This window comes from Asterias amurensis, chromosome 3 (genome assembly GCF_032118995.1).
Source record: "Asterias amurensis chromosome 3, ASM3211899v1".
In the NCBI taxonomy this organism is placed as follows: domain Eukaryota; kingdom Metazoa; phylum Echinodermata; class Asteroidea; order Forcipulatida; family Asteriidae; genus Asterias; species Asterias amurensis.
In genome coordinates, this window is record NC_092650.1 from 27,664,801 (window position 1) to 27,690,000 (window position 25,200).

The 25,200-nt window shown below is 40.2% G+C and overlaps 1 protein-coding gene across 4 annotated transcripts in view; it reads right to left on the reverse strand.

Moving 5' to 3' along the window:
* Positions 1-3,665: 3,665 nt before the first annotated feature.
* LOC139934697 (CD109 antigen-like) overlaps positions 3,666-25,200 on the reverse strand; it is a 106,430-nt gene continuing 84,895 nt past the window's right edge. For all 4 annotated transcript variants that reach the window (XM_071929061.1, XM_071929058.1, XM_071929060.1 and 1 more), the window contains 6 exons: positions 22,527-22,738; positions 16,389-16,547; positions 15,774-15,946; positions 11,580-11,742; positions 10,947-11,052; positions 3,666-6,221 (listed from right to left, as the gene is read on the reverse strand). In XM_071929061.1, the coding sequence (XP_071785162.1) occupies positions 6,058-6,221; positions 10,947-11,052; positions 11,580-11,742; positions 15,774-15,946; positions 16,389-16,547; positions 22,527-22,738 (977 nt within the window). In that variant the 3' untranslated portion in view covers positions 3,666-6,057. The remainder of the gene's footprint in view (positions 6,222-10,946; positions 11,053-11,579; positions 11,743-15,773; positions 15,947-16,388; positions 16,548-22,526; positions 22,739-25,200) is intronic.

The window sequence follows — 25,200 nt, forward strand, 5'->3', positions numbered from 1 at the left end:
TCCATAAACCATTTGTGCATGATGACTCCATTCTGTAATGATAAGGAATGAACTGTGATCAGTAGGTGCACTACACTCCACAAAGTGTTTTGTACAAAATATTATCTTTTATAATAAGAAAGGTTTTCCAAATTCTACTCCCACCAAAAAAGGAGGCGAACAGCCATCGTCATGTTATCCCCAGTATTCAAATTTTCTGCTTCTAATTCAAACCTGTACTGCTTCTAGCAAGTTGTGGAGCATTTATTTCTTAACTCTTGGTAACTTTGCAAAGATTTTGAAACAACATTCACAACTACTTATAGGGGTAAAGGTCACTGAAGCATCATTGTAAGCACTTCTACAATTAACATATCAACCCATAATACCCTAACTTAAAAGCACTGGACTGGACACCTTTGATAATTGTCAAAGACCAGTATTCTCACTTGGTGTACCCCTACACATGCATAAAATAACAAACCTGTGAACGTTTGAACTCAATCATTGAAGTTGCAAGAGAATAATGAAAGAAAAAACACTTGTCGCACAAGATAATTGTGTGCGTTTAGAAGCCTGATAAAAGGCTTCATGCCTGAAATCTGTTTGAGTGAGAAGCTACCTCTTTCTAAAAAACTACGCCACTTCAGAGGGAGTCGGTTCTCACGGATGTTTTATAATATCAATGTTTTCATTGCTCGGTATACAAAGTAAATGTTTTTGCTAACAATTATTTGGAGTAATTACCAATTTAGCGACAGTGCTTTTAAGACTAACTGTGAAGCGCAATAATCATTTTGAATTGCGTATAAGATTGGTTGGGGTTAGGGCTAGGACTATGGTTTGGTTAGGGTTGGGTTGGTTGGGGTTATAGGGCTAGGACTATGGTTTGGTTAGGGTTGGGTTGGTTGGGGTTAGGGCTAGGACTATGGTTTGGTTAGGGTTGGGTTGGTTGGGGTTAGGGCTAGGACTATGGTTTGGTTAGGGTTGGGTTTGTTGGGGTTAGGGCTAGGACTATGGTTTGGTTAGGGTTGGGTTGGTTGGGGTTATAGGGCTAGGACTATGGTTTGGTTAGGGTTGGGTTGGTTGGGGTTAGGGCTAGGACTATGGTTTGGTTAGGGTTGGGTTTGTTGGGGTTAGGGCTAGGACTATGGTTTGGTTAGGGTTGGGTTGGTTGGGGTTATAGGGCTAGGACTATGGTTTGGTTAGGGTTGGGTTGGTTGGGGTTAGGGCTAGGACTATGGTTTGGTTAGGGTTGGGTTGGTTGGGGTTAGGGCTAGGACTATGGTTTGGTTAGGGTTGGGTTTGTTGGGGTTAGGGCTAGGACTATGGTTTGGTTAGGGTTGGGCTGGTTGGGGTTCGGTGTATAGGGTAAAGTGCAGGGTTTCGGGCTGAGGGCTAAGGGTTTGACTCGGGTTGTATTAAGGGGCTATGGTTATGGTACATTACATGCCGAGTTAAGGGTTTGGAGTCAATGGTAAGGTTGCATTTGGGATTGGTGTCTTAAAGATTGAGTTGATCATGACAAGGGTGTTTGGTATTTTGGGGCTGGTTAGGGTCTTTAGGAAACATCATCTGGAGGTTATCCCTAATACAAACTTTAACCAAACCCATGACTTAATCACACTCCCAACATGATCCGTAGGTCTACCCTGCTTCTCCGAGGATAAATAACTACACAAATCTTATCAAACTTGGCTTTGAAGCAAAGTATACATCTTTAATATATGCTATACATGTGATACTTGAATCATCTAATGCTGTGACACATAAATACATAATGCTTTGCCTTACAAATTACCTCACATTTAAAACATCAATAATATTTTCATAAGTGTAATAGAATTCTATATAAACATAAGAGATTTTAGCAAATTCAAAGTTGTTAAAAGTTGATCTTTTTTGGCAGGAGAGTGTAAAAGCAAGTGTCATTTCTTTGAACCTTTGCGACTTGCTAAGCTGCAAGGAGCTAAATATTGGCCATTACAGCCACTAACAGTTGCAATATTTTCTATTCATCCTTTTACTCATAGTAAAAAGGAAATTCCACAGGTACACACTCTCTCTCTCTACGATAATGTTGAACTAACCAACTTTTTGTTTAATATCAATATTTCAAAAAAAAGTGGTACTCTAGAAATCGGCCTTTGCTGGGTGATAAGATACTGTATATTGAAATACAGGTCCCATTTGAACTTTCCTATTATTGGTTCGTAAAACTGTTCCTGAAATAATTGTGGGATTTGCACAGTATGATGATGATTTAACAGAAATGCTTGGTCTTTTATGCCTCACAGAAACTTAGCTGGTAAATTTGACCTCACAGTTCTGCTGCAAAAGTTCCGTAGATCTTCCAAATTGTTTGTTGCAAATAAGTGAAGTCATAGTGTTTTAAGGGGTTTCTCTCACTAAACTGCAAAAAGCAAAGTTAGTTTGACAAAGTTGTTGAGCTGATGTTACCGATTTTAACAAGTACACTTTGGTATTTCAGTTCTCTTAAAGGCACTGTACACGTTTGGTAATTGTCAAAGACCAGTGTTCTCACTTGCTTATCCCATCATAAGCATAAATTAACAAGTCTGTAAAAATTTGGGCCCAATTGGTCATCAAAGTTGCGAGAAAATGATTAAAGAAAAAAACACCCTTGTTGGGCGAATTTCTTTGGTGCTTTCAGATAGGAACATCTTTTAATATTTTAGTGAGAGTTACTTCTTTCTCAAAAACTACGTTACTTCAGAGAGAGCCGTTGCCCACAATGTAAATCAACAGCTCTCCACTGCTCCTTACCAAGTCAGTTTTTAAGTTACTATTTGTTTTGAGTAATTACCAAATATGTACCTTCCCTTTATTATGAAAGATTTTGAACAAAACTTTACATGAACGACACAATAGGTTCAACAGTTATTATACAAGTTTGTATTTTAAAATGACACCACAAAATAGCAGCTGGTGTATAAGTAGGATTTGAATTGATATTTTCCCTCTACAAAACTGCAGACTTAATTTCTAATAGAACCCATGACCAATAAAACGCCAAGCTGTTAGGACGATATTGTATGATGATCAGATTGTACTCTTAACACAACAAATCCCCAAAAGTGGTATATTAGTACATGATGAAATGATGTTAAAAGATTTTTAGATGTTAAATTTGCATCAGGGATAAAGAAAACCGATGTGTGTTAGCACTGCATACTCAGTACTTTCCCAAGTTCTGTGAAAAAATATCACAGGCATATTACTTGGCTGGGATTCAAACCCATGACCTTTTGCAAATCTTGAGCAGTGTCATATTGTATTTTGACAGTCTCTACAATACCTAAACAAGTGACATTATTAAGCAATGATAACGCATGAAATCACTGTTGTGTGAACAAAAACTGTATTAATTTTTTTTTAAACGTTTTGTTGCAGCGTAGATTTTATCATTTTGCTGAAATAATTAATTTTGACAGATGATACAGTTTCATAACAATAATACTTTGTGAATGACCCGTACAGTGCATACAAAATTGAAAAATGCAAATTGTTTGTCTGCTGGTAATATTAAATACAACTCTAGTTGTATCTTTTATATAACCCCAAACTAATAATAATCGTTGTTAAATTGTTTTAAGGCCCATCAGCAACGCAAATCCTCCCGGGAATCTCGGACCCAAGGATAAGCCGTGTCGAAGCCAAAGGCATTGTGAGTAACGTTAAACTAATTTTACTGGGATTTAATCAAGCCATGGGTTATTCTCAAAATGTCCCCAGTTCTAAAATACATGCAGCCATTGACTATTGTTTGCCTAAAAAGTTGATTATAGTTGTTTGCCTAAAAGGTTCATCTACAAACTTTCAGTGTAAAAGCATATTGTTGTTTACTTGATCTTTTGGGTATGGCCATTGTGAAATTTGTGAAGGCGTAGCTTTACCGGGTTTAAATAGAATTGTTTTTAGTAAAGGGCTTCCTTATAATGTAACATTTACAGGAGTTCCCGTGACGCTAAACCAAACTTGGTCTAAACGGTCCTCTGGGGCATGGTCAACCGTCAGCGGGACGACTTGCGGGGCTACCGATGGTGACAAGGGGCCGGGGTCCACTCTTCTTCTGAACTTATTCTCAAGACTCCAGCAGCCATTCTACAAAGTCTATGTCGCCGTTCTGCAGTTTTGTTTATTTATTTAGGGGAACTTTCATTGTATTAAAGCCTGAATGTAAACTTAGTTACTTATGCATGGAATTCATATTGTACGGGTTGCCCTAAGCTGTGGAGAATGTAAAGGTGCAAAACTGGAAGATTGTTGAAGCTAAATTATTGTGGGGTACTTCTATTAAATTGTAGTTTATTTATTATTTCTAATCTGGTGTCACTGTTCCATTCTTGTGTCTGGGTTTGATGTATGATATTGGTCTGAGTAGAGTGGCGCAAGGGTCCACTCTGCGACATTGGGGGCTTGTCCAGGAATCGATTTATCGGTTTCTAGCCACAGACTAATTTTAGCATATTGCTCTTAATACACTACGTGGATTGCATGATATTAGTTAGATGTAATCTAGAGGTATAATTTACGGTCTGTACAATATTTCAGTTTTGGTCATTTGCAAGTGTTGATAATGGATTTTCAAAGCATTGTAGACCTTGGTAAGGAAATAGATTTAGAGGACAAGGACTTATTGGATTTTGCCCACGAAAGGGAAGTAAAGGAAGAGCAGAAGGCACAAACTTTATTTGAGATAGACGAACGCCAAAGGGAAAGAGAACATTTGAGGGAAATGAAAGAAGTTGAACTTAAACTCATTCAAGAGCAGAAAGCTCACGAATCACTAATCGATGCATCAGGAGTTGCAAACTCAACTATGCAAAGTGGGCCAAAGTTACCATATTTCAATGAGCAAAAAGATGACATTGATGCAAACTTAAGGTGTTTTGAGCGTTTTGCAAAAACCATGGGTTGGGCTAAATCTGACTGGTCATTGTCACTTAGTGCTTTGCTTACTGGTAAGGCTATTGAGGTTTACTCCTGTATGTCAGTAGAGCAAGTGAATGATTATGAGAAAGTCAAAATTTCGTTGTTGCATAGATTCCAGCTTACAGAAGAAGGTTTCAGATTAAAGTTTAGGAATAGCAAACCAGAGCCGAATGAAAGATATTTGCAGTTTGCAGACAGATTTACCTCTTATTTAGTATGGTGGATGGATTTGGGTAAGACAGATAAAACATTCGAGTCCCATAAAGACCTGGTAATTCGTGAACAAATGTTAATTGTGTGTGACAAAGACCTTGGAATGTTCTTGAAAGAAAGAAATCACAAAACAGTTGATGAAATGGCAAAAATGGCTGATGTTTATGTAGAAGCCTATCAATGTGATGTTCTGATCAATAAACCTGATACATTCAAAAAAAGCCTACACAACTTAAACCTGTTAAATATCAAAAGTAGAGCGCATTATAATAACTAGAGTCCCCAGCACCACACACCTGCAACCTATACATCCCTACAAGAAGAAAGCAAGAAGCTCTGAAAGAGAGATTAGGCGATGCTATATGTGTGTGGCAAAAATGGTCATTTTGCTCGACATTGTAATGATCGCCGAGACAAAGATTCATTTAGGTCGCAAAAAGGTGCGGCACTGGAAGTGAAACTTAACAAGACTTTACAGCATTAGAGTGCAGCTTGCGTTGAGGTTAAGCCAGCTACAATTCAAAACCAAGTACACCAAAGAGACGATGATGAACAATTATTAAATTGTAGTTTCTTTATTTTTTCTAATCTGGTGTCACTGTGTTCCATTCTTGTGGCTAGGTTTTATGTATGATATTGGTCTGAAGCTTGTTGGCTAAGCGTGTACTAAGCGTGTTAAAAGATGATCTAAAGACCTTATCACAAATAGCAACTTTAACAGGCAACCAACAGCAGTGCATGCTATGAGACCACTTTGGTAGCAAATGAGTAATATTTTCATTTCAAACCTGTCAAACAACGTCTTACAATCCTCAAGAAAAGTATGTGAACCTTCAAATGTGACTGGCTTTTCTTAACTGTGGTTGCCTAGAATTTGTAGCCTGTAAATTGCTTGGTGTGACATTGGCCTTAGATGAGTATGACCAGGAAAGCCACCATGGTAACGATGAGTAGAGAGGTTGCAGTGATCCGTCCAGTTCCACTATCACTATCACTACAGCAAACAGGGCACGTATCACAAATAGACATTTCAGTCAGGGAACGAGAGTTGTATGATGCGACACTCTGATCACCTTAATAAACAAAAACAAATCAAGATAATCAATAACAATCATCACAATAATAACCCTTTTAAGGCAGTGGACACTATTGGTAATTGCTCAAAATAATTATTAGCATAAAACCTTTCTTGGTGACGAGTAATGGGGAGAGGTTGATGGTATAAAACATTGTGAGAAACGGCTCCCTCTGAAGTGCCATAATTTTCGAGAAAGAAGTAATTTTCCAGGAATTTGATTTCAAGACCTCAGATTTAGAACTTGAGGTCTCGAAATCAACCATCTAAACGCACACCACTTCGTGTGACAAGGGTGTTTTCTTCTTTCATTATAATCTCGCAACTTTGATGACCGATTGAGATGAAATTTTCACAGGTTAGTTATTTTATGCGTATGTTGAGATACACCAACTGTGAAGGCTAGTCTTTGACAATTACCAACAGTGTCCACTGCCTTTAAACTGAGCCTAGCCCTTGTGGTCTTACACTTTCGTATTGTACTACAGTGCAACCAAGATATCAGTGTATATTTCTGGGGCGGAAATTTTCAAAGCTTCATAACTCAAATCTTGCCTGCAAGAAAGCACAAATTTCAACAGATTCACATTCCATGGCAGCATATTCTTTTTCAGCGGTTGGTTTTGATCGTCATACATTCTTCAAAAATTCATTTTCATGTAATAATGCAGCTCCTAACGTTAGGGAATTCCCATTTTTGTTCGTACTCTCATACATACATACATACATACATATAGGGCATTTATATAGCGCCACTACGTCAAGAACACAGCGCATTAGATAGGATATAGAGAATGTTTGATACACTTCTTAAATGTTCGAAGAGAGTCGGATTTCCTGATTGAGGGGGAGAGTGCATTCCAGGTGTGTGGAACAAAATGTGAGAATGTGCGACTTGAGGCCGACTTAAGAAGTTTGATTGAGTTAGGTTCCATGAGGCGCGTAGACTTGAGCGCCCAGGCCAATGGAGAGACAGGCAAGAGGATAAATAGCCAGGAGCTGTGTTGTTGAGGCATTTATACACATAAACCAAGATCTTGAAGGTTATCCTCTCCCTAATTGGCAGCCAGTGAAGATCTTGTAATTATGGTGTGGCGTGGTCATGCTTTTGGGCACGACAGACAAGTTTAGCAGCCCAGTTTTGTAGCCGTTGGAGTCCCTGTATATCTGTTGAGTTGGACCCAAACAGCAAGGCATTACCATAGTCAAGCCTGGTAAGAATCAGAGCGTGGACAAGATGACAGGTGTCCTTATCCAGGAATCTTCTGATTGTAAAGATATTGCGCATCTGGTAGTTGAGACCTTTGCACAGGGATGTTACTTGAGCATTCATACTCAAGGAAGTGTCAAACACAATACCGAGATTGCGCACACTCTCAGAGGGCTGGATGATCTTGGTACCGATACGGAGAGTCACTGCAGGCAGGAGGTGCTTAAGGTGATCAGAGATTACCACAAGGAACTCGGTCTTCTCCTCGTTGAGCTTGAGCCTGTTGACAATCATCCAAGACATGATCTCATCAATGTATGTCGACATCTGTGAGAGTGCTGATATCATGGAATTGTGGTTTCCGGGGTCGAAAGAAGAATACACTTGTATATCATCTGCGTAGATGTGAAACTGAAGGTTGTACTTACGCAGGATAATGCCAATTGGAGTGGTGTAGATGTTGAACTGTGGGGGGCCCACTATCGATCCTTGTGGTATGCCATATTTCAAGTCAAGACGTTGAGAAAAAGAGCCGTCAATACATACACTGGTTGTTCTTCCAGAAAGGTAGGACCCAATTCATTTGAGCACATAACCCCCCAATCCCATTTCATCCGCGAGCCTGTTTAGCAAGATGCGGTGGTTAACGGTGTCAAATGCCGCACTGAGGTCTAACAGGGCCAAAAACACACCTTTGCGCCTAGAAACAAGTTCCATGATGTCATTTTTGACTTTCAGCAATGCAGACTCGGTGGAATGTGCGGGCCTATATGCTGATTGTAATGGCTCTCCGAGGTTGTTAACAGTCAAGTATCTAGCAATGTTGTCAACGGCATGTTTCTCGATGATTTTAGACAGGTAAGTGATGTTGGATACTGGCCGATAGTTCTTTAGCTCATTTGGATCAAGAGATTGTTTCTTGATGACAGGAGTGATGATGGCGTGCTTCAGTGAGTCTGGGAAGGTGCCGGAGTTGAGAGAGAGAGCAGTTGACAATCCGAGTTATGAAGGAACGAACATGCGTACATTCTGCTTGATGAACCATGTAGGTATTGGGTCCAGCAGACACGATTTAGCTGGAGTCTTCATGATGTATTTCTGAATGTCAACCGCGGTAACATGATCAAACTCGGACATTGTGCAGGCAAGTTCATGAGTTCGAGGTTGCTGTGGTTCAGGGATCGGATGAGAATTAGTCAGTTCTAATTCTATTTCAATACCATCATAAATTTTGGCAACTTTACCCGCGAAGAATGTAGCAAATCTGTTGCTAAGTACCTGAGCAGAATCGTAGGTAGGTAAAGTCTTGACAGGTTTGTTCAAAAGAGCATTTACCTTCTTGAAGACTGTCTTGGTGTCAGCCCCCTCAAGCTCTTTCCTGTAGTAATCCTGTTTGGCCTGGTCCATCATGTCATTTACACGTTTGCGCTGATACACATAGAGCTGTCGATGAACCTGAAATCCTGATTTCCTCCAGTTTCGCTCATGTCGACGACGTTCTCGACGTGCCACGTGGATTTCATTGTTGTACTATGGTTGGCGAGGTCTATTAGAGCGTACAGATGTCTTAAGAGGAGCACGACAGTCATGAGTTTCTTTGATGGAATTTTCGTGGAGGTCAACAAGCTCCTGAATATTTGAACAGTTTCGGGATTGAAAACGTGGCAGCAAATCACATTTGAAGGATTCACAGTCAACCCGATTTAGCCTGCGTGTGGTAACTGTTGTTTTCACAGGTTGAGGCTTTGTTAACTGAACTGTGCAGCTAACAACAAAATGGTCAGACAGCAGTGAACCTATGTGGCAGTCAGTAATAAGATGATCACTTTCCCTAGATATTACAAGGTCCAAGGTATGGCCAAGATCATGGGTTGGGCCAATGACATGCTGGGTCAAACTAGCACTCAAGACAGTAGTCAAAAAATGCGAAACGTCACTCTTTGTAGGGACATCCACATGCAGATTAAATTCCCCTGCTATGATTAACTTACTGTTCAAAGAGTTCACAAAGTCCACAAATGTATCAAACTCCGAGAGAAATTCTGCAGTTGTAAAGCCGTTTCTTGGGGAGGGTGGGGGTCTGTAGATTGCAAAGTAGTACACACTTTTGCACATGTCTGTGAAGCATGCATGCTCGAATGTTCGGAAATTGTATCCAGTAGTGTAGGATCGCAGACCAAGTTCTTCCTTGAATATAACTCCCAAGCCACCACCAAAGGAACTCGAACTGCATGGAAGGCTCAAGAATTTGTAACCAGGTGGGGTAACTTCACCGATTACAACCTCGTCACGTTGGGAGAGCCAAGTTTCGGTTATTATCATCAGGTCGACTGAGTTCTCAAGAATATATGAAGAACACATTGTCGTCTTATTTCGTATGGAGTGGGCATTCCAAAGGGCAAAAGAAATCTGGTCACAATCTCTGCTGTCCTTGGAGTCAATAGACAATTTAGAATGTCTAATATGAGCGATTGTAATTCCTCTTCTCGTAGGCTTTTGAGCATGCAGACCCAACAACTTAATAATTTTCCAGTCGCCTTGTGAAAGTCTAGCTGATGTACCCGCATTGTACTGGAGGAGTTCACTCCTTGTATACTGTATAGGTCCATTCTTGTTGGAACACATTGTTATATGGGAGCAGTCGATTTGAATAACAATCAGCTGAGCACTCACTTGAGAAATTAGACTTGCACGATCATGGAAGTGTATCCACTGTACATGTACACATGCACATAGTGTCAATATGGCAATGACCACCTGTACCGTATGTGTGTACATGAAGTAGCCATTTGCTATGGTGCAGAAATGATGTCAAAAACAAGCTCAAAAAAATCTAAACTCTCACAGTCTGCCGTGTGTACGCAAGACGCGCAGATCTTGCAGTCAAGATACGGTGACCAATAATTCATGCATCTTGCATCCTGCACGCGAATTTATGCGCATACACATGGCAGCAGACACCACTGTGAGAAAACGATCAAAACAGGAATTTTTTAATGTTGGGAGCTGCATTATTTCAAGAAAATGACGGATTTGTGAAAAATATGACGACCACAACCCACCGCAGAAAAATGTATGCCGCCATAGAATGTGAATCTGTTCAAATTAGTGGCTTGTTGCAGGTAAGATTTCAGTTATATAGCTTTGAAAATTTTCCGCCCCAGAAAAGGGCTCAGTATCTGTGTATAAAGTCCTATATACATGTACATGTATAGGGCTAAGCTGAGCCCTGCTTTTTACCAACAGGAAGATTTTGAAACCCTTTAGACCTGACCTTTGAAATCCCCCAAGGGATTTAGTTTGTACCCATACACAAAAGCACTGTACGTTGCGAAGATCTTTGCAAAATAAACACCTGCAAAACACTCGGGATTCGAACCCCAAGACCTTTGCAAATGAATTGGGTCAATAGCTTTCCTTTCTAGCTTCCATTATTAGTGTCAAAGGTCATCCTGTGCACATGGTGCATGTCTGTACTGAACCACAAGAGGGGGCCTGTAGCACATCTCTTACCTGGTCTGTAGTAATCGTAGATGATCGCGTTACTTGGTTTCAGATTAGTGACTATGGTATCTCGTCTAGCCATCACTGTGAAGCAATACAAGGTATCCTTACTCAACTAAAAACCAAACATAACAAACAATTATCAATTAAAGAGCAAGTAAGATTTGAAACTTTGCATGGTGGAAATATGATATGGAAAGGTTTGCGGTAACACCACATAATGACTATCTCTAAACGAGTTGGGGGTGGTTCTCAAAAGAACTGTTGGTTTCAATTCGACGTTTCGTTCTGTATGCTCTGATCTTCTTCTAGAAAGAAAAAAAGGAGCAAGTTTGATCAAAGATCGATGGTTAACTAGAGGCTGGTAAATGTCAGACTGTTGAAAGAAGAGGAGCTCTGTAGGTGCTCAGGATAACAAATCCAGTTTAGAAAAGATTTGGTGGATAAAGATCAAGTGGCTTCAAGTGATTAAATTATAACATTTGTGTCAAAAATCTTCTCTTTTAAATATGTTTATTTCTGAAGACCTTTAGTGTTTTTTTTCTCAGAAATATAAATATGACACTAGAAGAGTTGTTGATATATAGTAGACAATTTAAATCTTCAATTTCTAAGGAAAGATAACTTCAAACTTCTCCTTACTGCATTCAAGTAGAGGAAGAGGGTACGCTGTGCTATCTCATACTTCTCAAGATGCTTATCTTCTTTGACAGCATTTTTCAAGGCGTCTTCATCGGCATAGAAACCAGATGGTAAGCCAACCTCCAGCATAGACATACCAGTTGAATCATCACGGCCAATGTATCTGTCAAATGAAATTGAGTTTTGAAATGAAACAAAAAGGATTTTGTTATCAGTAAAAAAAAAAACACCAGGGCCCAATTTCATACAGCTGCTTTTAAGCTACTTTTGGTGCTTAAAAGCACCAAAAGTAGCTAATTATAAGCACAACAAAATTATGCTTACCAGAAAAAGGTTACCAGCCAATGTCACATGTACCATTTGTGTCTGGTATCCTGCTCATTTCTGCTTAGCATACAACTATATTAAGCAATGTTTTCTGCTTGAGCAACTATGAAATTGGGCCCCGTATTATGTACTCAAATGAAATTGATCAAAAAGATTGTGAATGGTGTAACTCCACAAATAAATGAAAAGAATTTTAAACTTAACAATCTTATGTAATGTTTGCAGTAAAACCATGTACAGTGTGTTCATGGGGTAGAAACTCTGCATGGTGGAGATCGATCTGGGAAGTTTTATGTACATGAGTAGGATTTGAAACTCTGCATGGTGGAGATCGATCTGGGAAGTTTTATGTACATGGGTAGGATTTGAAACTCTGCATGGTGGAGATCGATCTGGGAAGTTTTATGTCCATGGGTAGGATTTGAAACTCTGCATGGTGGAGATCGATCTGGGAAGCTTTATGTACATGGGTAGGATTTGAAACTCTGCATGGTGGAGATCGATCTGGGAAGTTTTATGTACATGGGTAGGATTTGAAACTCTGCATGGTGGAGATCGATCTGGGAAGTTTTATGTCCATGAGTAGGATTTGAAACTCTGCATGGTGGAGATCGATCTGGGAAGTTTTATGTCCATGGGGTAGGATTTGAAACTCTGCATGGTGGAGATCGATCTGGGAAGTTTTATGTACATGGGTAGGATTTGAAACTCTGCATGGTGGAGATCGATCTGGGAAGTTTTATGTCCATGGGTAGGATTTGAAACTCTGCATGGTGGAGATCGATCTGGGAAGCTTTATGTACATGGGTAGGATTTGAAACTCTGCATGGTGGAGATCGATCTGGGAAGTTTTATGTACATGGGTAGGATTTGAAACTCTGCATGGTGGAGATCGATCTGGGAAGTTTTATGTCCATGAGTAGGATTTGAAACTCTGCATGGTGGAGATCGATCTGGGAAGTTTTATGTCCATGGGGTAGGATTTGAAACTCTGCATGGTGGAGATCGATCTGGGAAGTTTTATGTACATGAGTAGGATTTGAAACTTTGAATGGTGGAGACACAATCTAGTATTGACTGCTTCGAGTGCTATGGTTAAAACTATGACTCCTGAGGTGATCCCCGAGAGCTACGAGGATCGCCGAGGGAGTCATAGTTTTTAACCATTGCACAAGTAAAAGCAGTCAATATTTGTTTTATAAGACCTCAAACATTTCTAAATACTGTACTATTATTATTATGTTACAGACCTGAATGCTACAATCCACGGACGACGCGAATACAGATTGCAAACACTTTGGTTACAGACTATTAATTTATTATCCTCGTACGCGCAACGGATGTCTGGGTACTGCACGCCGTGTGCTAGTCTTCGAACTAGCGCATGGCAAACCGACGCACTATCACACGGCCGTCGTCTAGCAAAACTAAGACATGTCATGGGTTTGTAAGGGGTGCACTAATCATGACATACTTTCCACAGGCTGTTATGAGTTTGAAGGGGTGCACTAATCATGACATACTTTCCACAGGCCGTTATGAGTTTGTAAGGGGTGCACTCATCATGACATACTTTCCACAGGCTGTTATGAGTTTGTAAGGGGTGCACTCATCATGACATACTTTCCACAGGCTGTTATGAGTTTGTAAGGGGTGCACTCATCATGACATACTTTCCACAGGCTGTTATGAGTTTGTAAGGGGTGCCCCAATCATGACATACTTTCCACAGGCTGTTATGAGTTTGTAAGGGGTGCACTAATCATGACATACTTTCCACAGGCTGTTATGAGTTTGTAAGGAGTGCACTAATCATGACATACTTTCCACAGGCCGTTATGAGTTTGTAAGGGGTGCACTAATCATGACATACTTTCCACAGGCCGTTATGAGTTTGTAAGGGGTGCCCCAATCATGACATACTTTCCACAGGCTGTTATGAGTTTGTAAGGAGTGCACTAATCATGACATACTTTCCACAGGCCGTTATGAGTTTGTAAGGGGTGCACTAATCATGACATACTTTCCACAGGCCGTTATGAGTTTGTAAGGGGTGCACTAATCATGACATACTTTCCACAGGCTGTTATGAGTTTGTAAGGGGTGCACTAATCATGACATACTTTCCACAGGCTGTTATGAGTTTGTAAGGAGTGCACCAATCATGACATACTTTCCACAGGCTGTTATGAGTTTGTAAGGAGTGCACTAATCATGACATACTTTCCACAGGCCGTTATGAGTTTGTAAGGGGTGCACTAATCATGACATACTTTCCACAGGCTGTTATGAGTTTGTAAGGGGTGCACTAATCATGACATACTTTCCACAGGCTGTTATGAGTTTGTAAGGAGTGCACTAATCATGACATACTTTCCACAGGCCGTTATGAGTTTGTAAGGAGTGCACTAATCATGACATACTTTCCACAGGCCGTTATGAGTTTGTAAGGGGTGCACTAATCATGACATACTTTCCACAGGCCGTTATGAGTTTGTAAGGGCTGCACTCATCATGACATACTTTCCACAGGCCGTTATGAGTTTGTAAGGAGTGCACTAATCATGACATACTTTCCACAGGCCGTTATGAGTTTGTAAGGAGTGCACTAATCATGACATACTTTCCACAGGCCGTTATGAGTTTGTAAGGGGTGCACTAATCATGACAAACTTTCCACAGGCCGTTATGAGTTTGAAGGGCTGCACTCATCATGACATACTTTCCACAGGCTGTTATGAGTTTGAAGGGGTGCACTAATCATGACATACTTTCCACAGGCTGTTATGAGTTTGTAAGGGGTACACTCATCATGACATACTTTCCACAGGCCGTTATGAGTTTGAAGGGGTGCACTAATCATGACATACTTTCCACAGGCCGTTATGAGTTTGAAGGGGTGCACTAATCATGACATACTTTCCACAGGCTGTTATGAGTTTGTAAGGGGTGCCCCAATCATGACATACTTTCCACAGGCTGTTATGAGTTTGTAAGGAGTGCACTAATCATGACATACTTTCCACAGGCCGTTATGAGTTTGTAAGGAGTGCACTAATCATGACATACTTTCCACAGGCTGTTATGAGTTTGTAAGGAGTGCACTAATCATGACATACTTTCCACAGGCCGTTATGAGTTTGTAAGGAGTGCACTAATCATGACATACTTTCCACAGGCTGTTATGAGTTTGTAAGGGGTGCCCCAATCATGACATACTTTCCACAGGCTGTTATGAGTTTGTAAGGAGTGCACTAATCATGACATACTTTCCACAGGCCGTTATGAGTTTGTAAGGGGTGCACTAATCATGACATACTTTCCACAGGCCGTTATGAGTTTGTAAGGGGTGCACTAATCATGACATACTTTCCACAGGCCGTTATGAGTTTGTAAGGGGTGCACTCATCATGACATACTTTCCACAGGCTGTTATGAGTTTGTAAGGGGTGCCCCAATCATGACATACTTTCCACAGGCCGTTATGAGTTTGAAGGGGTGCACTAATCATGACATACTTTCCACAGGCTGTTATGAGTTTGTAAGGATGCACTAATCATGACATACTTTCCACAGGCTGTTATGAGTTTGTAAGGGGTGCCCCAATCATGACATACTTTCCACAGGCTGTTATGAGTTTGTAAGGAGTGCACTAATCATGACATACTTTCCACAGGCTGCTATGAGTTTGTAAGGGGTGCACTAATCATGACATACTTTCCACAGGCCGTTATGAGTTTGTAAGGAGTGCACTAATCATGACATACTTTCCACAGGCTGTTATGAGTTTGTAAGGAGTGCACTAATCATGACATACTTTCCACAGGCTGCTATGAGTTTGTAAGGGATGCACTAATTATGACATACTTTCCACAGGCTGTTATGTTGACCGTATCTTTATCGTTGTCCACCATTTCTACCGTCAGCTCAAACGATGGACCAACTAAAACCTCCAATAGATTGTAGAAGACGGAGAACTGAAGAATACATGACCCAGTACCTGATACTGATGCTGTGACGGTACCCATCGTCACTGGTAACTGTTGAATGACAAAACAAAGTTTTAAATGCATGGCCCTAAAGCCTGGAATTTTAGAAAGATGCAAGATATAAAGTTCGAATGCACAATAAAGATACAATGATTTTTGTTCTGACACGTGATCTCTTAAAATGAACATTACAAAATAGTTGCTGGCAGTGTAAACACTTTATGTAATCCACCATATACATAAAATGACAGACCTGTAGAAGTTCGAGCTCGATCAGCAATCTGGGTCACGAGAAAATAGTAAAAATACGAGTACACATTTTGCATGACATCAATGAAAACAAAAAATGTATAAAACGCGAGCAATAAACTCCAAACAGAGTCAAATGTGACATTTCAGACAGAAATATGTCAAGGGATGTTTTCTACTATCATCATCATTAGACCATGACAAATTTATGACAAATTGGCAAATGAATCTTTGAAAGACTGACCTCAACCTTCTGGAAGACAGCTGAGTTGTCATCATCAATGGAAAGACTGGCTGAGTAGTCTGGTTTAGCCGATGCAGTGATGTCAATAGCAATATTTTTAGGGTTAGAGCTTAAGAGGGTTGCAAAGGAGGATAGAGCTTGGAGACCAATCACTGTGTCCTGTAATAAATAGATGACAAACGGCAAATCATGTACTGGATATAATGTAATATTAATGTGTATTTATTATGCTCTTTTCAAACTACGTGGTAGGTCCCTAACACAGAGCTGTCAAAACTTGCATCTTGCAATCAGGAAGATTTTTATACAAATCATAAAAACTATAATTACAAGTTCTTATATAGCGCATTTCACAATAACTGTCTCAATGTGCTTTACGTAATGGTCATGGGGTCAATAACATTCATTTCTAAACATTCCCAGCTCAACCTGGGCAACCGTAGCGCTCTTAAGGCTTTTTCATACACAATATCAACCTCTACCCTCGCAGGTACCCATACCACCTGAGTGATCGAAGAGAAACAATTAAAGCATCTTGCTTTTAAAGGCAGTGGACACTATTGGTAATTATTGGACACTATTGGTTGATGGCATAAAGCATTGTGAGAAGCGGCTCCCTCTGAAGCGACATAGTTTTCGAGAAAGAAGTAATTTTCCATGAGTTTGATTTCAAGACCTCAGATTTAGAACTTGAGATCTCGAAATCAACCATCTAAACGCACACAACTTCGTGTGACAAGGGTGTTTTTCTTTCATTATTATCTCGCAACTTCGATGACCGATTGAGCTCAAATTTTCACAGGGTTGTTATTTTATGCATATGTTGAGATACAACAACTGTGAAGGCTAGTCTTTGACAATTACCTATAGTGTCCACTGCCTTTAAAACCATTATACACTTTCGTCACAGAAAAAAAAAGTTCACAGATTTACAAATAACTTACAGGGTTTACAGAAGGTAATGGTGAAACACTTCTCTTGAAATATAAGTCCATGAAATTCTTTACTTTTCGAGAAAACATTAAAACAATTATCAGAATTGCAGATTTATTTTAAACACGTGTCATGACACGGCGAAACGTGCGGAAACAAGGGTGGGTTTTTCCTAATTATTTTCTCCCGACTCCGATGCCCGATTGAGCCTACATTTTCACAGGTTTGTTATTTTTTATATTAGTTGTGATACACGAAGTGTGGGCCTTTGGACAATACTGTTTACCAAAAGTGTCCAATGGCTTTAAAGGAGTGTCACAATCTGGATTCAAACCCAAACTCTGATGACTTCTCCACCAAAACTTGATTTCAATGCTCTTAAACACCCGGCTACCACACCCTAGAGAGATATTTAAACATTACTTTTGAAATAATTGGGACAACATTCCCCCCCCCACAATAGTGTGGGACGAGTCTATGATTGATACTTACCCAAATAGCCACTACTTATGCATATTTCATAGCCGACAGGCTAATTCGCTAGAAAAATTGACAACCAGAGGGCGCCCTCTCGCGCCCACCCAGCATGCTACGCAGTAGCTCCGCCAAATACGTCCTTCTTTTTCTCATCTTACAGGTAACCCTGAATACGAGCCGTTAGTGGGGAAGGAGGGCGGGAAGGCTATTTGGGTAAGTATCAATCATAGACTCGTCCCACACTATTGTGGGGGGGGGGGGGAGTCTATTTCATTCACTTACCCAAATAGCCACTACTTATGCATAGAATAGCACCGTAACATGGAGGTTGGGTAGGCGAGGCGCCGTAATGAAAAATCAGACTATAGTCGACAAGTACCCAAGACTTAAAACTACAAACTGATAGGAAGTGCTTATAAAAATCAGAAGATATCTTTGGGGCTCACCTCAAGCTCTGTCCTGGCGGTGCCTGGACGGGTCGCTTGCTTGGGTCTCCCTTCTGGGTTGAGATGCTGACAGCACTGTTCTCCCAAAAGCCCCTTCGTTCTGGAGCACATCACGCAGATAGCAGGTGGTGAAGGTTGATGGGCCCTTCCAGCAAGCTGCTTGTGAGATCTCTGCAAAGGAGATCCCCCTGAAAAAGGCCCAGGATGTTGACACGGCACGGACGTCGTGTGCACGTATGGGTCCCTGACTGCCTGTATCTTTATCTGACAGCCAGTCGGGGTTTGCTGACTTTATTGCTGATACAATCCACCGTTTGATTGTATCTTTGGAGGCTGGGCCATGCGGGGGAGTAGTCGAGATAAAAAGTTGGCCGCAGGTCCCTCTAAGTGGTTTGGTACGTTCCAGATACCATTTGAGGGAGCGTATGGGGCACCAGAGCCTGTCTGATCGGACAGATGATATAGAGGCAATTTCGGGAATGAAGATATCAGGCGGGGTAAAAACTGCCGTCTGGTTCTTAGTAAGGAATGAAGCCTTGGGTACAAGGCGAACCCCTCCCGGTTCCCACCGGATGTGTCCCGGTTGGATCGTAAGTGCCTGGATTTCACATCCCCTCCTAGCTGAAGCTGCAGCTATGAGGAAGGCCAGCTTGATTGAAAGTTGCAACAGTGAAGACCGGTGTGCCGCTGCTAAGTTCTCTAGCACCCGCCCCAAGTCCCAGGATGGGACCAGCCTCTGTCTCGGGGGCCTTTCGTTGAACATGCCCCGAAGTATCTGTGTTAGCACGGGGCTCGATGAGATTGTGGAGCCATCGGAGAACCCTACGTGGACTGCCGCAATGGCCGATCTGTAATTCTTAATTGTTGTCACCTTCAGTTGGGAATTAAAGAGGTGAACTAGAAAATCTGACACCATCGCTAAAGATGCAGTGGTCGGATCCACAGCACGGTCGTCACACCACCGACTAAAATGTTGAAGTCGGTTGTCATAAACCTTTCGTGTGGAGAGGCGACGCCCCTTCGCTGCAAGGGTCGCAGCCTTTTCAGAAAGGCCAGCTGTAATGAGGGATCGTTTGACAGTGGCCAACACGCCAGGTGGAGGTCTCCCGGCGCTGGATGTAGTAGTCGGGAGTGTGGTTGGTGTAGGAGATCGTGTCGATCTGGGAGAATCAGGGGGTCCCCTACTAGAAGTCTCACTAGTCTTAGGAACCATGGCTGGCGTGGCCAGAGGGGAGCGATAAGGAGAATCCGGCACGATTCCTGCTCTATTTTCCCTATGACTCTCTGAAGGAGGGATATCGGAGGGAACGCATATGCGAACATGCCTGTCCAGTCTATGGCTAGGGCGTCGGTGGCCCAGGCCCTGGGATGATGGAATCTTGCGCAGAATACCGGGAGTTTGGCGTTTATCTCTGTCGCAAAAAGGTCTATGTGTGGTCGACCCGCTGTCGCAAAGATCTGTTGGGTCACACCGTTGTGCAGGGTCCACTCTGTAGGGATCACTGTACCCCTTGACAGTGCATCCGCTATCGTGTTTTCCACTCCCGGAATGTGGATTGCATGCAGAGTTGTCTCGTTCTCGATGAGCCAGAGGTTCAAGTCCCAGGTGAGGAGGCACAGCTGAGGTGACCGTGTGCCTCCCTGTCTGTTTATATATGACACGACTGTCGTGTTGTCTGTCCTGATGAGGACCGCACGGTTCCTGACCTCGGTTTGGAAGTGCCGTAGGGCATTGATGACCGCCTGGAGCTCCAGGATGTTGATGTGTTGGGACTTGAAGAACTTGTCCCACACCCCAGCTGTCTGCCGTGGGCCCAGGGACGCGCCCCAGCCCTTGTTGGATGCGTCGGTTAAGATTGTGACCTGGGGAGCCCTTGGTGGGAACCCAAGGCCGCAGTTGACGTTTTCCTCCTTTTGCCACCATCGCAGATGAGGAAGGATGTGGCTGCTGATTGGTACGAGGATTGATATATAGTCCCTTTTCGGCCTGAAATGTGACAAGAGGTGTAGCTGGAGTGGTCGCATTCGGAGTCGGCACCGTGGAACCAGATCTACCAGACTGGCCATGAAGCCCAGAAGTTTTAACCAGGCCCGTGCTGGGGCCGTGGTGGATGATAGGAACAGGTCCACGCACTGATATAGAGCTGTGATGCGCTCCGTTGTGGGAAAGGCTATGCCGTTCCGAAGGTCGATGACTGCTCCTAGGAAGGTCGGAGACTGGGTTGGTATGAAACGAGATTTCTCTTCGTTTATAATGAAGCCTACAGCCCTCGTCACCTCGCAGGTGGTCTGCAGATACTGGGCTGTTTCCTCTTCCGATCTGCCGACAATCAGCCAGTCGTCCAGGTACATGTAGATCATGATATTCCGACGACGTAGATAGGCTGCGATTGCTCTTGTGACTCTTGTGAACGCCCTTGGTGACGTTGAGAGTCCAAATGGGAGGGCCGTGAACTCCAGGGTGCGCCCCTGATATCTGAATCGGAGGTATCGGGAGTGTCCCGAAGAGATTGGTATGTGGAGGTAAGCGTCTCTGAGGTCGATTGACGCTGCCCATACCGCCTTGGGTAGCGATTCCAGGATCACTTTTAGTGTTTCCATCCGGAAGCGTCTCGGTCTGATGAACCGATTGAGCGGTTTGAGATTGATTATAGGTCGCCATTCCATAGTTCCCTTTTTTGGCGTTAGAAAGAACGTCGAGAGGAACCCCTGGAACTGTTCTGCGTCCGCTATCGGACGCACTGCCTGCTTTTCTAGTAGGGAGGATATCTCCTTCTCTAGAGCCAGGCGCTTTTCCCTGTTCGCCGGAACTGGCGTTTCGCGAACCAGGGTGTCTGACGGAGGGGTGCTCGTGAACTCTAGACAGTAACCGTGTTCGACCGTTGCCAGCACCCATGCGTCGGACGTGATCTCGCTCCATGACCCTACGAAATCTCTGAGACGGCCCCCGACGGGTCCCGGTTCGGGGGCCAGAGTCGGAAGCAGGGCGTCACCGCCTCCACCCTCCCGAGTAGCAAGGAGGGGGAGGGGGCCTACCGCCGCCACGTCCCCTGCTGCTTGTCTGGAAGTTCTGACGTGCAGGCTGGGAGTAGCGGGGTGCCGCTGGGGCAGTGCTGGGGGATGCCCTAGGGGCCTGTTGTTGAGGGGACTTAAGGGCCTTACGAAAGGCTGGGCGTGGCGTGAAGCCAGCCCTGGTAGCCTTTCTTCCCCCAAGCTTGGCTTTTGGGGCCGCTGGTTTTCGCAGGCTTAGCTTGTCTGCGGTTTTTAAGCGTTTTGCCTCTGTCTCAAGAACCTCTTGGAATTGCCCTCCAAAGAGGTCGTTCCCAAGAAGAGAGATATCCTCTAATTTCTTCTTGGCCCCTTCGTAGGGAATGTACAGTGTCTCAAGTACATTTGTCCTCCTGGAACGAGTGGTCTGGAGCGAAATTCTGGTGAATTGCTCCAAGGACATCCTAAGGCCTTCCTCTAGACAGCGAAAAGCTATGGCTAGCATGTCCGCTGGAGTGGATGCGCCCTCCTCACAGGCGCAGACAATGTATTCCGAGAGCAGTAGAAGAAAAGCGTTGGCTTTGGCCCTAGAAAAAAAGCTAGCTTTTCTACCACGGACGGGAGTACTGCTCCCGGAGGGAGTCCCACGGAGGTGAGACGCTAGTTTAATTTATATATCGTAATTAATTAAATTAAGGAAGGCACGGAGACCCAACAATAATATATATACACTTGGAAAATAAGGTTAAGGGGATGTACTCGATCCCCGAGAGCCCTGAGTGCTACTCGCGCTCGGGTCTCAACAGAATTCAGAATATATATCTTAGCAAATCATGCAATAATTCTCAAGAATTCGGTGATAAGTGTAACAGAAAAGACGTCTCGGGCTCTTCCAAAACGTCACTCAAAATGACTGAAAACTCTACTAATAAACTGGTTGTAATCTTTATAGGAATAAAGCGAACGTACAAGTACTCTAGCTAAAGCAAGAGGGTGGAAAAACTCACGTCTACGGTCGCTAGAAAAAGAAGGACGTATTTGGCGGAGCTACTGCGTAGCATGCTGGGTGGGCGCGAGAGGGCGCGAGAGGGCGCCCTCTGGTTGTCAATTTTTCTAGCGAATTAGCCTGTCGGCTATGAAATATGCATAAGTAGTGGCTATTTGGGTAAGTGAATGAAATAGACTTCAATAATCAGGGACATATTTTAAACCTTTTTTCATAAACTTGGTTTATTTTCAGGGAACTACTTCCAAGGCGAGTTATTCTGCAGAATGAAGTAGAATGATTACAAACCTGTGTTGAACCATAACCACCATGTTCATTCCTCTGGGCTGTCAGCCAGCGAGCCACAGCCGAAGACTCGGCTACTTTATCCTGCGCTAGATACATCAATAAGCCATAGCCAGTCATCTCAATGTCAGAGGAGGGTGGAGGGTAGTAGAAACAAGACCATGCATCAACATTCTCTACCTGTTCCATATGCTCGGACCAGTATTTAGCTCCATCTGTTGGAATAAATAATAAATATTAGAACAGATTTCAACTCAGGATTATATTCTTAAAGAAACTGGACACTATTGGTAATTGTCAAAGACCAGTCTTCCCACTTAGTGTATCACAACATTTGCACAGATAAACAAAAAGTTGAACTAATAATAATAATAATGATAATGATAATGATAATGATAATGATAATGATAATGATAATGATAATGATAATGATAATGATAATGATAATGATAATGATAATGATAATGATAATGATAATGATAATGATAATGATAATGATAATGATAATGATAATGATAATGATAATGATAATGATAATGATAATGATAATGATAATGATAATGATAATGATAATGATAATGATAATGATAATGATAATGATAATGATAATGATAATGATAATGATAATGATAATGATAATGATAATGATAATGATAATGATAATGATAATGATAATGATAATGATAATGATAATGATAATGATAATGATAATGATAATGATAATGATAATGATAATGATAATGATAATGATAATGATAATGATAATGATAATGATAATGATAATGATAATGATAATGATAATGATAATGATAATGATAATGATAATGATAATGATAATGATAATGATAATGATAATGATAATGATAATGATAATGATAATGATAATGATAATGATAATGATAATGATAATGATAATGATAATGATAATGATAATGATAATGATAATGATAATGATAATGATAATGATAATGATAATGATAATGATAATGATAATGATAATGATAATGATAATGATAATGATAATGATAATGATAATGATAATGATAATGATAATGATAATGATAATGATAATGATAATGATAATGATAATGATAATGATAATGATAATGATAATGATAATGATAATGATAATGATAATGATAATGATAATGATAATGATAATGATAATGATAATGATAATGATAATGATAATGATAATGATAATGATAATGATAATGATAATGATAATGATAATGATAATGATAATGATAATGATAATGATAATGATAATGATAATGATAATGATAATGATAATGATAATGATAATGATAATGATAATGATAATGATAATGATAATGATAATGATAATGATAATGATAATGATAATGATAATGATAATGATAATGATAATGATAATGATAATGATAATGATAATGATAATGATAATGATAATGATAATGATAATGATAATGATAATGATAATGATAATGATAATGATAATGATAATGATAATGATAATGATAATGATAATGATAATGATAATGATAATGATAATGATAATGATAATGATAATGATAATGATAATGATAATGATAATGATAATGATAATGATAATGATAATGATAATGATAATGATAATGATAATGATAATGATAATGATAATGATAATGATAATGATAATGATAATGATAATGATAATGATAATGATAATGATAATGATAATGATAATGATAATGATAATGATAATGATAATGATAATGATAATGATAATGATAATGATAATGATAATGATAATGATAATGATAATGATAATGATAATGATAATGATAATGATAATGATAATGATAATGATAATGATAATGATAATGATAATGATAATGATAATGATAATGATAATGATAATGATAATGATAATGATAATGATAATGATAATGATAATGATAATGATAATGATAATGATAATGATAATGATAATGATAATGATAATGATAATGATAATGATAATGATAATGATAATGATAATGATAATGATAATGATAATGATAATGATAATGATAATGATAATGATAATGATAATGATAATGATAATGATAATGATAATGATAATGATAATGATAATGATAATGATAATGATAATGATAATGATAATGATAATGATAATGATAATGATAATGATAATGATAATGATAATGATAATGATAATGATAATGATAATGATAATGATAATGATAATGATAATGATAATGATAATGATAATGATAATGATAATGATAATGATAATGATAATGATAATGATAATGATAATGATAATGATAATGATAATGATAATGATAATGATAATGATAATGATAATGATAATGATAATGATAATGATAATGATAATGATAATGATAATGATAATGATAATGATAATGATAATGATAATGATAATGATAATGATAATGATAATGATAATGATAATGATAATGATAATGATAATGATAATGATAATGATAATGATAATGATAATGATAATGATAATGATAATGATAATGATAATGATAATGATAATGATAATGATAATGATAATGATAATGATAATGATAATGATAATGATAATGATAATGATAATGATAATGATAATGATAATGATAATGATAATGATAATGATAATGATAATGATAATGATAATGATAATGATAATGATAATGATAATGAT